This window comes from Apodemus sylvaticus, chromosome 22 (genome assembly GCF_947179515.1).
Source record: "Apodemus sylvaticus chromosome 22, mApoSyl1.1, whole genome shotgun sequence".
Lineage (NCBI taxonomy): Eukaryota > Metazoa > Chordata > Mammalia > Rodentia > Muridae > Apodemus > Apodemus sylvaticus.
This window is the reverse complement of record NC_067493.1, coordinates 51045874-51058506: the sequence shown is the minus strand read 5'-3', so window position 1 is coordinate 51058506 and position 12633 is coordinate 51045874. Positions and strand designations below refer to the sequence as shown.

Sequence of the window (12633 nt, the reverse complement as noted above, 5' to 3'; positions counted from 1 at the left end):
AAGTGGAACTGTTTCTGTGTCCCCCACAGGACCAGAACGGGGACAGGGGGAAGCCTAGCTCCAAGGCCTGTCTCATCCAGGGGGTGGGGCGCATCTCTGCAGATGCTCAGTGATACCTTGGCAGTGTAGCACCCTCTGTCCCTGCTCCCATCCTGACTCCCTACTCGCAGTATGAGAGGGTGATCTTGGGAGGGACAAGGCCTTGTCCTGTAGGCCAGTGGCCTCCTGATCTGAATTTCCAGGTCCTTACTGGCCAAGCGTGACAGTCCACAGCAGTATCACTCTACCTGAGCATCAGTTTGAAGCAGATGACCTCTTATCCCAGCAAGGCTATGGTGACCAAGCTGGCAGGTCCTTAAATGATGGCTGGTAGTGACGTCTGCCACATAACCGCCCCTAGGCGTCTGTCTACACGATGCTCTGCTGACCCAGTCTGGGTCTGGAGAGGGAGCAGCATGGGGAGACAACTCTGGCCGGGATTGCACTGGGGAAAAGGAGGCTGGAAGTCTCAGAGGCCATCGGGTGGGTGGGGGAGTGAGATCATGGAGCCCAGCGAGCCCTCGCTTGCTCGGATTCACGACTTCATCCCAGCCCCACGGCGGCCATCTCAGCCGTGCCTCTGACGGTCAGAGCCAGAGTAACCACGCAGACTCCTTCCTCATTTAGCTCAGCCTTGGAACCTGTCCTCCTCCTCACGAGCAAATGGCGGCTCGGTCGGTCGGTGGTAGGGCCGCGGGTGGGCAGGCCGAGGACCTGGCTCAGGCGGGCGCCTGGCAGTGGTGGGGACGTCTGCTGATGCCACTCCCTCCCCTCCATTCCAGATCTGGCAGGGCATCGACATTGAGACCAAGATGCACATCCGCTTTCTCAACATGGAGACCATCGCCCTCTGCCACTGACTTGATGCCGCTGGCCATGCAAGGGAGGGGGTGGCCGGAAGCTGAGGGTGGCCGAGGGCCTATGTTCAGCCCTTTGCCTGGGCTTCTGTGACAATCAGTAACTTTTGTTATCCTCCTTGTGGGGTGCACGGTATGTGGGACTTTGATGTTTTTATCTCAAACAGTGACAATAAAGTTTCCTAATGAACCCAGCATCCTCATCTGTCCCCTCACATCCCTTAAAGGAACCTGGTCTTCAGTGGCATAAGACTGACTCTGAGGAACAGGCAGAGACTGGCGAGGAAGGCCCTCTGTCTTGTCTGCTGGTCCTCCTGTACCATCTGTTTCCTCCCTGAAGGACTAGGCGTCCACCTGTGGTCTCCACCCAGGGGAAGCCAGGAAGAGTCTGTCTGGGCAGGCTTCCAGAAGACCTGGCATGTAGGTACTGGGGTTTTCTCAGCACCATCATGGTCGGCTGGCTGGCTGACACCAGCTCCTGATGGTGGGTTCCTCCTGACAGCATGGACCCAGTTGTGAGCCCTGGACAGCCCCCAGCACGGGCAGTAGTGGAGACCAGAGGTGCCCACTGTAGGTAACTAACTTGTACGGCTTGGCTTGTCGCCGCTCATTTCAGGATGGGGGTAGGGCTGGGCTGGTAGATGAAATGTTGACTGCAGAGCCCCCCACAACCTGCGGCTGGCTCGCTGGTGTTTGCTTTCCCAGTCTCTTGGGTGTTGCTCTAGGATGCTCTGGGTAACTGGCAACTGCTGCTGTTGGCATGCGTAGTTAGACGTCTTGTCTTGTTCTGAGTGTGCTTGGTCTCCTTTGTGTTGTCTGTCAATGGCCACATGGTGGTTGACTGGGGCTCCCTAGGGCCCAGAGGGCAGTCATGATGTAGCGCCACTCTATTTCCTTGCTTTCCCTTCTGGGTCTTTGCCGTGTGTGTGGAGGTGGCTAAACAGTTTGTGTGTCTATGCATCTGTGCACAGGAGTGCACGCTGGCTAGAAGGGGATGCAGATCCTTTGGAGCTGGAGTTAGAGGTGCTGGCTTGTTCTGTGGGTACCGAGGGATAGACTCTGGTTCTCATAATTGTACAGCCAGTGCTCTTAGACACCGAGGCCCCTCTCCAGCCCCCTAACATACACACTTTATTGTTTTAAAAGATTTATGTATCTGAGCACACTGTAGCTGTACAGATGGTTGTGAGCCTTCATTTGGTTGCTGAGGATTGAATGTAGGGCCTCTGCTCACTCTGATCAGCCTTGTTTGCTCTGGCCCTGCTTGCTCCAGCCCAAAGGTTTATTATTATATGTTAAATACACTGTAGCTGTCTTCAGACACACCAGAAGAGGGCGTCAGATCTCTGTGGTTGCTGGGATTTGAACTCAGGACCTTCAGGAGAGCAGTTGGACCTCTTACCCACTAAGCCATGTCTCTCCAGCCCCATGTATGCACCTTAACTTGTTACTATCAGTGTGTCACCAAGGGTGTGCACATGCTACGGGGTGTATGTGTGTGTGTAGGTCAGAGGACGACAGGTCCGTTCTTACCTTCCATCACATTGAGGTAGGGGCTCTCCCAACATCTGTGAACTCCAGGCGTCTGGCAGCTGTCCTGTCTGCCTCCCATCTCACAGGAGCTCTGGGATTACAGATGTGGGCCACCGTGTCAGCCTTTTACTATGAAGAAGTGTATATGCCTTTGTTTGTACACGAGTGTGGGTACCCCATGGAGATGCCTGATGTGGGTGCTGGGAGCTCATCCGGCTCTTCAGCCCCGCCCCCTTTTCCCACATGGTAATCAAACTCCAGCAGTCAGGCTCTTGCACCAAATGCTCTTACCTCCTAAGCCACTGTGCCGCCTGGCACATGCATCTTAGTTCTGCTGGTCTGGTGAAATCCTGGCGTCTGCCCCCAGTACTGCTCAGGGGACAGTGACTCATGCCTGAACAAACAATCCTGTTGCAGGAACAGAGCGGATTGTTCTGGTCTTGGTGGAGACCCCTGCAGCCTCCTCTCTGGATGTGGGTGCTTGTCATGACTGATGGCAGGCTGTCACCATGGTGATGTGCCAGATTCAGTGGCAGCTTCTGTGTGTCCCTTCCGTGCTGCCACCCCCAAGCAGGCTGTCTGGGGTGATTCTGAGTGGTGGATGGATCTTCTCAACAACAGGTGCTTTCCCAGGTGCACGGAGGGGAAAGGTAACTTGGCTACAGAAGTGAGCCCCACGCTACTGCGGGGGATGAGGTTCAAGCTAGTATGTCTTAAAAGCTATGTGGCCAATTATAGGGGTGTGCAGAGATTGCTCAGGGAATGTGTTAGGATGGTGCTATGTGTGCGTGTACGTGAGAATGTGTGTATGTGCATGAGGGTGCTGGACTGGTGACTATGTTGGACCCCAGAGGCAAGTGAGGAGCTGCAGGGTCTGCAGGTGTTCCGAGCAAGCACTTGGCAGGCAGGGCAGGGCAGGCCTGGGTTTGATGCTGGCCTGCAGGACCACCCAGCAGCACCCTCTTCTGGACTGGTGAGGAAGGAGGTTGGAAGGAAGGCACTGCCAGGGCCGTGCTTCTGAATGCAGACCTGTTTGGCAAGAGCCCTAGCAACGCAGCAGGCAGGAGCAGATGTTGGGGCTCCCATCTCCCTGCTCAGAGCCAAGCAAACTGTCAGCTCTGGGGAGAACCCCACAAAGGTACCCCCACAACTTGGGGGACTTCCTGGCTTCTAGGTTTCTACTGGCTCTAGGGCTCTAGAAAGCCAGCAGGTCAGTGTGGGGACATAATGCTTAAAGTATCTGGAGCCTGGCTCCCTGTCATGGCGAGGAGGGGCTGCAGACTCTGGGCAGCCTGTCACTTTGGCATCTCCTGGGCCCGGGTTTCCTGAGACTCTCCCAGTTTGTTTCAGTTATATCCTTCTCAACAAAGGCAGTTCATGAATGTAAAATGTTTCATAAATAATGGATCGCCTCCCCTCGGCCCAAGCCTGGAGGTCTAGCTGGGAAGATACTGTGATGGACGGGCATCAAGCGTGCTGGCTCGGGCTCCCCTTTGAGGGCTTGCTGATGTCTTTGAAGCTCTGGGCACAGCTAATCCAAACAGCTAATTAAAACGAGATTGACTCACTGGGAGCCCAGGCCTTCAGGCCCAGAAGCAGGCTCATCCGTTCACAATGGCTCACTAGGCCAGGCTGCATTCTCACCCTAGAAATCACCCGAGGACCTACTGCTTGGCTCCCAGCATGCTCTGCAGCTGCCTACCTAGGCAGGATAAAGACCATGAACTGGTGTAAACCTGCTCCCAGGAGCACAGACTAATTCCTTAGTACCCCGTGGGGCTTCTGGCCTTGGAGCAACAAACCTCGTGGGCTGTGAGATCTGCAGGGCAGGGAGGAAGCAGATAGATGGGTTCTTGTAGGACTGTGTGTGGGTTGTACCCTGCCCCGGGCAGCCAGGCCTCCCATCCCTGTGTGACGCGAGCCAGATGAGGCGCCTCCATCAGCATCGTGGGGCAGGACTTGTGCGAAGGCTGGGTAAGTACAGGCTCTCCGTCCATCAACCACACTGGCTAGCAATCTCCATCAGACTGAATCTGACCAGGTAGCATCTAAGGCTGCTGCCGAGGAGCTGTGAGGCCCCAGGGTGTGGAAGCAGGTGGCGCTGGGGTCTCAGCGGCTGGGTGGAGGTCAGGTGTAGTCCCCGTATTCTATAGCATTGTCCTGTTACCGACTTTGGTTTCTAGAACCAGGTCCTCAAACTTAAAATCCTCCTGAGTGGTGTGACATCAAGTGGGGGTCACTACTGCTCTACTTATAAAGTCCCCTCCACCCCCCAGCTTGGTGGTGGTTTGAGGCTAATGTTTAATCTGGTACATTCCCCAGAGGGCTGCGTGATGCAAACCTCATAGAAATGGCTGGCTGGATACCTGCAGCCCAGTGACAGAGAATTTATGGGTAAGAAACAGAGCAAGAGCAGAGCAGCTTGCAACTCAACCAGGTTCTTCAAGACTTGAACAAACCTGCTCTGTTAGACTCTGCTTCATACTCCTGTGTGCTGTGCTAACTGGGAGAGGGCAGGCCCTCAGGTCTGACCCTGCAGTTGACCAGGCCAAGTTCCGCTGTGCTGGAAAAGCCCATGTTGGCGGGAGGAGAGGCAGAAATGCAAGTCACCTTGAGGTTTGGCGAACACCTGCTGTAAGGGCTGTCCCTGTATGCCGTGACCTTGAGGGAGCCAGTGCCTAACCCAGGCCACTCCCAATGGCATCAGTGGCACCTTTGTCTTGAATTGAACAAGTGCCAGTGGGGCTGGGGCAGGGACATGGCTACAAGAGGGCTCAGCACTCTGGCCAGGGCAGGGTGGCGACACAGTTAGGCCAAGCAAGCAAGGGACAGGCTTGTCCCCACAGGGTAAGTGGGGGTACTCCAAGGGCCCCCCAGTGGCGAGAGGCAGCAGCACATTTGTCCTGGGAAGGGTGGCCACCACAGAGCAGGCTCAGCTGGGCACAAGCTGACGCTCCTCTCCAGTCCCAGGGAGACGTTCCCTAGTGCACAGCAGTAGGCAGCGTCGGAGGCTGGGCACAGGTGGCTGCCGAGGAAGGGCTCTGCTACTGCGCATAGGGGCAGTGCTGGCCAAGTCACCACAGGCCTGCCACAGTAGCCAGGTAACCATCTGGCTTGGCTGTGTGGCCACAGTGCCATAGCCCGTGCCATCTGCTGTTTCAAGCAAGAGCTCATGGGTGGTAGTGTCTCCATCTGAGCCACAGTCAAGGGGCAGTCATCACCTGAAACCCCTCACTAGGGAGACTGTTCTCAATGCCAAGCATCTGGCTTGTGGTGCTGCCCTGTAACACTCAGACCGGGGCATGCCACTCTCATAAAGGCACCAAGTGCCTTGTCCTGAGGCTGCCGGCCTCCTCACCCGGGAAGAACTTAAGTGCCCTGCTGGGGAAGGCTGGCAGTCCTGTTGCTCATGAAAGCCACACACAGTATGCAGAGGATCTCTCCACGGGAACTGCTGTCTGAGCTTCAGGAGAAGCAGGTCTCCTGCACGGACAGCCAGCCCACCCAGAGCTCCACGGGGCAGAGGACAGCTTCAGACGAGCCCAGGACCATCAGTCCTGTGTACCTTACAGGAGCAGCACACCAGGCCGTAAGTCCAGAACCTTTAATAACAGAGCAGATGTGGCCCCTTAAGGCAGAGGCAAGCTGCAGGGTGTGGCCACCTCTAGCTCTCAGGGATGCATCCTGGTGTCTTCCAGCTTCAGAGGCAGCACAGGAGCTAACAGAGACCACCTGTTCCCTACCCTGTTCCCAGTGTGGCGGCAGCAACCCCGGATGCCAGTGAGGGCAGATCTGGAGGAAGGGGGTGTCTTCAGGAGGCTGAGAGCAGAGGCTCTGGGTGCTTTTCCTAACGGGGCAGGGCTGGGGACCAGGAGAGTATGTTTGCTTGAAACTAGTCACCTCTGCGTCTGCGCTTGAAGCTCTTCAGTAGCCTCTCATGGCTGTGAAGCCTGGAAGGGAGCTGACCGCACAAGTTTCTGGTGGTTTCTCCAGTGGACAGCTCCAGGACTGTGAAATCGTCAGTGAAGACAGCAAGACCTGGCCAGCAGGGGGCGCCAGCCCAGCGAGAGGGAGATGTGCTGCCCTGGGCACTTTGTGTTCTGTAAGGGAAGGGTTCTGCAAGAGGAGAGGCCTCAGCCTCAGCAGGCTCTGTGTCCTGTGCAGCAGACATGGGCATCTCAGGCTCAATGTTGTGATCTGAGATCATGGCCCCACCAGACTCCATTCCAGCACTGGACACAGAGCAGGCTGCCGGCTCTCGGCGTGACTCTGGGCGAGGTGTACACCCCTTTTCAGCACCGTTTGTCCCAGGCTTGGGCTCCACCCCATGGAGCTCTCTGCAGATCCAATGTGGAGCTGGCTGGCCCACTTGTCTTTTGAGCTGGTATTCGCTGGGGGAGGGACTCTGCCTCCTGAGACCTGGTGGCCTCTACATGTGTTAGGTGCCTAGTCTGTGGGGATTTTGAAGAGCTGTGACTGGGTCTCCTGGCCACTGTGTGAGGATTTGCCTGTGATACTCTGAAGGCAGAGTGGGTGAGCTGTGGCTGCTGAGGGAAGGGACCCCCTCCCCACCCCTGGGCAATGGCCCTTTCCCTCTGCAGGGAGGGATGGCTGTCTCCTGCACATGTACAGGACAGAACAGCAAGTGAAGCGGAACACTCCTCACACAGGTAAGGGTGGCTCTGTAATTATGAACTGTGTGAGAACCCCTGAGGGGGCTGCGCTGGGTGGGGTCAGGAGAGCACTGCAAGCTGGGGAAGCGTTGGGGGCTGAGCGCTTGCCTCCATGTATGAGACTCTAGGTTCCACCCTCAGCACCACACCCAGGAGACCAGTGGGAGTGAAGGCCCCATGTGCCCGGCCTGTGGAACGAGGGAGGGTGTCACTGCTGCCACGGGCTGACGGGGAGGAGCCACCCCTGGAAAGGTTAACTCTGAGTCATTAGCCAGTCCTACCAAAGCCCTGGGAGGGAGGGAGGGAGGGAGGGAGGAAAGCAACAGTGGAGTCCGGCTCTGCACAGGGCAACAGGGCACTGTCAAACTCCCGCTACGTGCTGCAGAGCCTCCCTCCAGCTCTAATACTTGTAAAACTGCCCTTCCCACTTCTACATGAGGTGGCACCCTAAAGGCTGTCATGGGGGAAAGATAGTGCTAGGTCATAACTGGATCCGTCCATGGTGTCACGTGGTAAGCGGCAGACAGGAAGGGGGCTCTGGAAGGTCAGCTGGTCCACAGCAAACTCATAGGCATGGATCAGGCCACGATGTCTAAAGGAAAGAGACAAACACCAGTCAGCAAGGCTGCTGTGGGGACACGTGCATAGTCCAGGCTAGCTTTGCACTGTGGCCACAGCGTGTCAGATAGATATACAGACCCCAGGGCTGAGGGGAGCAGGGAGGCCCAAAGACAGAGTTTATGAAGAAGCATCTGAAGGGATCTCAGCAGAGAGTCTGCCTGTCAACTGACATTGTGTCCCTGCTGTCCCTGACACCCGGAGCAGCTGCAGAGACACAGAAACTCAGCATATGCTCCTGTTAGAGCAGTCACTGTGTTCCACATTTCTATAAAACCAGGACCGTGGCCGATGCCCGGACAGGACGATGTGACTGGGATGGAACAGGGAAACACACAGTCACTTCTCAGATTGTGCAAACGCCGCCCAACCTGACACTGACCTCCTGTGACAGGCAAAGTTGTCGAGGTCGGAGTTTCTCAGCACCTTCTCGTAGGGCACGTTGGCGGTGATCAGGCTGTGGCTATTGAAGGAGAGATAGCGCACAGGGTGCCTGCAGAAGTAGGAAGAGCACTGTAAGGCAGGAGCAGGAGCAGCCTTCCCCGGCTGTGCACAGCAGAACCCTCTAGGCACTTCCCACTGTGGACAAGAAGAAACTAGGCCCAGCTCAGCTCACACAGCGGGTGCAAACAAGGCCTTCTCTGGTACCACGTCATTGTGCAAACACACTTCTAACTTTCTCACATCCCAGCTGACTGCTTCAGTAAGTTGGTGTATTTGAGCTATAACAACATTCAACTTGAGATAAACCTATAACATGGCATAGAGATCCAACAAGCTACATGGGCAAGTTCTCACCCCTGGGCAGGGTGAGGCCCCAGTCCTGAAGTGATGGTGACAGCCTCTGTCTCTGCTGAGGCCATACTGTGAGCCAGGGGACAACAGAGTGTGGGCTCCTGACGATGGGTGCTTGCCCACAGAGCCTCCAAACTAGTGGGAAGGAAGGAGCCCACCTTTGCAAGGAGGAGGAATACCACAGCACCCCCAGTGTGGCTGGCTGAGGCCACTAGGAAAGGAGGCAGCCTGCAGCAACAACAGGCCCTTTGGCAAAGGGACATGGAGGGGAGGGAGCTGTGGAAGAAGGCAGGTTGAAGACGGGGGCTCAGACAGCAGGTACTCCAGACCGAGCTTGGGACAGACACAGGGTGCCTACAGAGAGAAGGCCTTAGCCAGGGTGCCCTGGGCTGGAGAGCAGGGACCTCACTTCCCTGGCCTCCCCTTGGCAGTGAGCACTGCAGAGGTCCAGGAAGGCTGGCACTGTCCTGAACTCAGAGAACCAACCGCCAGTACTGGCTTTCCTGAAGCTCAGGCTAATGCTGGTTCCAGTGTGGGCCTTTTGCGCTGCCTTTTGGCACCACCTGGTGGCACCATGGTGTATCAGCAGTGAAATTAGGGACAGCAAGGGCAGAGGCAGGGTGGTATGACTGGGGGTTCTGATCTGATAAACGCTGCAGGCCAAGAAAGCAAGCCATCTACTTTTCGCCTTTGGGAGTGTATGTATCTGGGGAAGAGAGCTGTCTGCGTTATGCTCTCAAGCTGGGCCCTTCCACAGCATCACACCTCGCGTTATAGAGGAGCCAGTGTTCCGCTGGAGGACTCCGGGCAGGCTCTGGCCCTGAAGGCACCTGAGCCAGGTGGGCCTTCTATGCTGCTGCGGCTTGCACGAACAATCCCACAGTAGGGCTGCAGTCCTAGAAGGCCCTGGCCGGTGCCCTGGACAGGACTCTCCCTCAACATGCCTGCTTAAGCTGCCGTGAGTTCCCCTTACCCAAGGCTCACTCAACTCCCACCCCAGTGCCCTTCTTCACACTGAAGGGAGGCACACAGACTACACCTGGATACACTGAACCTGCACACTAGAAATTCGTCTCCCCAAGCTGGCATCTTCCTTTTCCTGGAAATTAGGATGAAGGAGTTCATACAGTGACCCGTGCATAGTCGTGAAGCGCTCACTGCATCCTATGCAGCCAGGATGCGTCATGAGGGCCGTGTGTCGCCCCAAGCCTAGGTCATCTCTCCTGCAACAGGGCTTTCGGGAAGGTGCAGCGAGGGCGCAGGTGGCCTGGGAGCCACCGTGTGTAGACAGGGACCAGCGTACCTGGAGTGCACCTCCCACAGCTTGCGGTTCATGCGGTAATCCCACACAGACACCAGCCCCTCCTCGCCTCCACTGACCACCTTCCAGTCGTCCATCTGGACTGCGGACACCCCCAGCTGATGTGCAGACAGCGACAGGGCGATCTTATCGCTGCGGAGGTCATGGATCCTCACTCTGGAAGAAGAGCACCAGGGAGAGAGTGACTGAGGGAGCCCGCAAGGACCAGCACCGCAGTCCCTGGGGCGCTCCGGTGGGATCTCCCATGGGAATCACCTGCCCTACAGAGAAGTGTTGTCTGTGATCAGAAACAAATCCTCCAGAAAGCCAGGCGAGGCAGAAGCAAGCATGCTTGTGTTGTCCCGGACTCCACCTACACAGGGCACACAAGCTGCTTCCGAGGCCCGGGATGACCCTAGGCCCTGAAGGCCTCACGGACACTTGCTTGTGTGTGGTCACCAGGCACACATGGGACAAGGGTGGGTATTGCAGTCCTGAGCCAGAAGAGCTGGAGCAAATTTTACCAAAATTTGGTAAGCTGGCCCATGGGGAGCAGGAGCAAAGTAATGGAGAGCTAGCTTCCTTTTTACAGACAGGGTGTGTGATGAATTTCACAACTCCATTTCTTCCCTTCGTCTATCACCTCTCCAGGTTTTCTGCTTGTCTTTTTTTCCCCTAGTTCAATGTCCAAAATTCAAAACTTTGATGAGCAAGTGACTCTTTAGGAACACAGAAAACAGACATTCTCCACACTGAACAACAAGCACGGGAGCCCAGGTGAGGAGCAGCCCTGCGGCGCGCGCACACAAAAGCCCAGGAAGGCGGGTTGTTAACATGAGGCCACCCTGGAGACACGGTGCACAGGAGAGCTGCCGTCCGCTCCGGGGGGCTGAGGCGAGCCCCCAGCTCTAGAAGGATTCCTCCAGACAGCACCTCTTCTGCTCACCATGAATCAAAAAGGATACCAAATAGAAGCGAAACAGCAATTTATTATATGCCCAAATCAACGATTACATTACAATCATGTTTGTGTGCACATCTGCAAAACTCAGGGGAGGTCGCCAGATCCGCGGGGCCTGGAGTTACAGCTGTGAGCTGCCATGTGGGCACTGGGAGTGAGATCTGGGCCTGTGCTCTTACCTGGTGAGCCACCTCTTCAGCCCCGACAGCTCCAGTTTGTCTAAACCACCCTTAACTGTAAGACATATACTCAAAGGGCTGCAGAGGTGGAGCCACAGTTAAAAACATGGATTGCTCTCGGAGAGGATCCGAGTTTGGTTCCCAGTACCCATGTGAGGCAGACCACGGAGACTCTTCCTGTCTACATGGGCACCACATGATCTTAAATGGATTTTTAGATTTATGTTAGCACTCAATGTCAGTGTATGCTGTGTTACATGTAATACCAGGTACCCGAGAGGCTGAGGCAGGAGGATGGCAAGTTCCAGGCCACCCTCAACAGCTTTAATCACGTCTGTGTCAAATAAAAATGTGCCGGTGGTAGAGCTCTGGTCTACCATGGGAGGGGGTGCTCTGGGTTTATTCAGGAAGCTGAAGCAGGACTGCTGAGAGCCTGGGCTACTTAGTAAGACCTTGTTTCAAAGAAAGAAACCCCACAAGAAGTCAGAGGATGCAGCAGTGCCTTCTTCAGAACAGATCCCTCCAAGTTACAGTGAAGACCCACAAGAGAGTGCCTTAGGCACACCACACCCAGTTACCTGTCCCGAGCAATGTGAAAACAAACACTGTACTGCTCCTCAGACTGAGCCTGTGGTTTGACGCATGCGTACACCCCCTCTGCAGGGACTGAGCTCAAGCTGCCCAGGGAAAGAGCCCAGCTCCAGCAGGTATCCCTTTCTCCTGACTGGGTGCAGTGCAACCACAGCCTCTCATTCCAGCTACCGTGACTTAATGGTGGACCTTGATGGACCACCACACACCTTCAGTGACTCATACGCCAAGGGGAACTTACCTGCCTGCCCGGTGTTGTCAGGATGTCAGCCACAGGGCTGCATCAGTAGCACAAGACCGGCACAGAGCCTGTTTCAGAAGCCTGGGCAGCCTTCCACTATCACCCCTGCCCTGCAGGTCGTAGACCTTTTAGACTCAGAACTGGGTGGCTGTGGGAAGGATGAGGCTACCACCCTCAATTCACAGTGTAGGGGCAGCGAGGAGCCATGAACGCCTCGACTCCTGCTTGCAAACAGCCATCCATCTTCCAGAAGGAAGGCAAGAGGGATTCCAGCATGGCTGGCAGTGGAGGCGTGGAGGGCAGGGGCATTCCCAACAGGGGGTCCCAGTGCTGCCGTGGGGTTAGTGCTAGTGAACACTAGAGAAGGCCACTTTAAAATGGGAGCAGGCATGAAGATTTCAGCAGCCTGAGGGAGCAGAATTACCAGTTAAGGAGTGATCACTCGGCTGATGGGGAAATTAGAGGCACTGAAAGAGTAGATGGGGTGGACATCCTAAGTAACCGCATCACTTGAGGCCACCACAGGACAAGTCTGTGGAACACGCGGACAAGAACGGCCCAGCTGTGACAGAGATCATGGACCGGGGTCAGGGGTGAGTCCTCCGGAAGTGAGCAGGCATGTGGGAACAGTCGGCTGTCACAAGGCTGCATAGAGGCTACCACACTGGCTTCTGGGCACAAAGTCCACTCCCCATAAGCACAGTTCAGAGGTTAGAACTAACAGCAGTTCCTTGCGAGGGAAAGTATTACCTACCACGCAGTTTAAAAATCAGGCCTCAGAGGAGGTTGGCTTCATCCTGGTTCACACAAACGCACACATCTCATTTGTTTCAGACCGCTGACCAG

General features: G+C 55.9%; 2 protein-coding genes across 4 annotated transcripts in view; one reads left to right on the top strand and one right to left on the bottom strand.

Moving 5' to 3' along the window:
• Tesc (tescalcin) overlaps positions 1–1090 on the top strand; it is a 32482-nt gene extending 31392 nt beyond the window's left edge. For 2 of the 3 annotated variants that reach the window (XM_052167767.1, XM_052167765.1), the window contains one exon: positions 822–1090. In XM_052167767.1, coding sequence (XP_052023727.1) covers positions 822–899 — 78 coding nt within the window. In that variant the 3' untranslated portion in view covers positions 900–1090. The remainder of the gene's footprint in view (positions 1–821) is intronic. The other variant, XM_052167766.1, reaches the window with a different exon arrangement.
• A 4929-nt stretch (positions 1091–6019) lies between these two features.
• Fbxw8 (F-box and WD repeat domain containing 8) overlaps positions 6020–12633 on the bottom strand; it is a 92253-nt gene continuing 85639 nt past the window's right edge. Inside the window, exons 9-11 of the mRNA XM_052167690.1 lie at positions 9819–9992; positions 8103–8213; positions 6020–7694 (exon numbers count right to left, since the gene is read on the bottom strand). Coding sequence (XP_052023650.1) covers positions 7550–7694; positions 8103–8213; positions 9819–9992 — 430 coding nt within the window. The 3' untranslated portion in view covers positions 6020–7549. The remainder of the gene's footprint in view (positions 7695–8102; positions 8214–9818; positions 9993–12633) is intronic.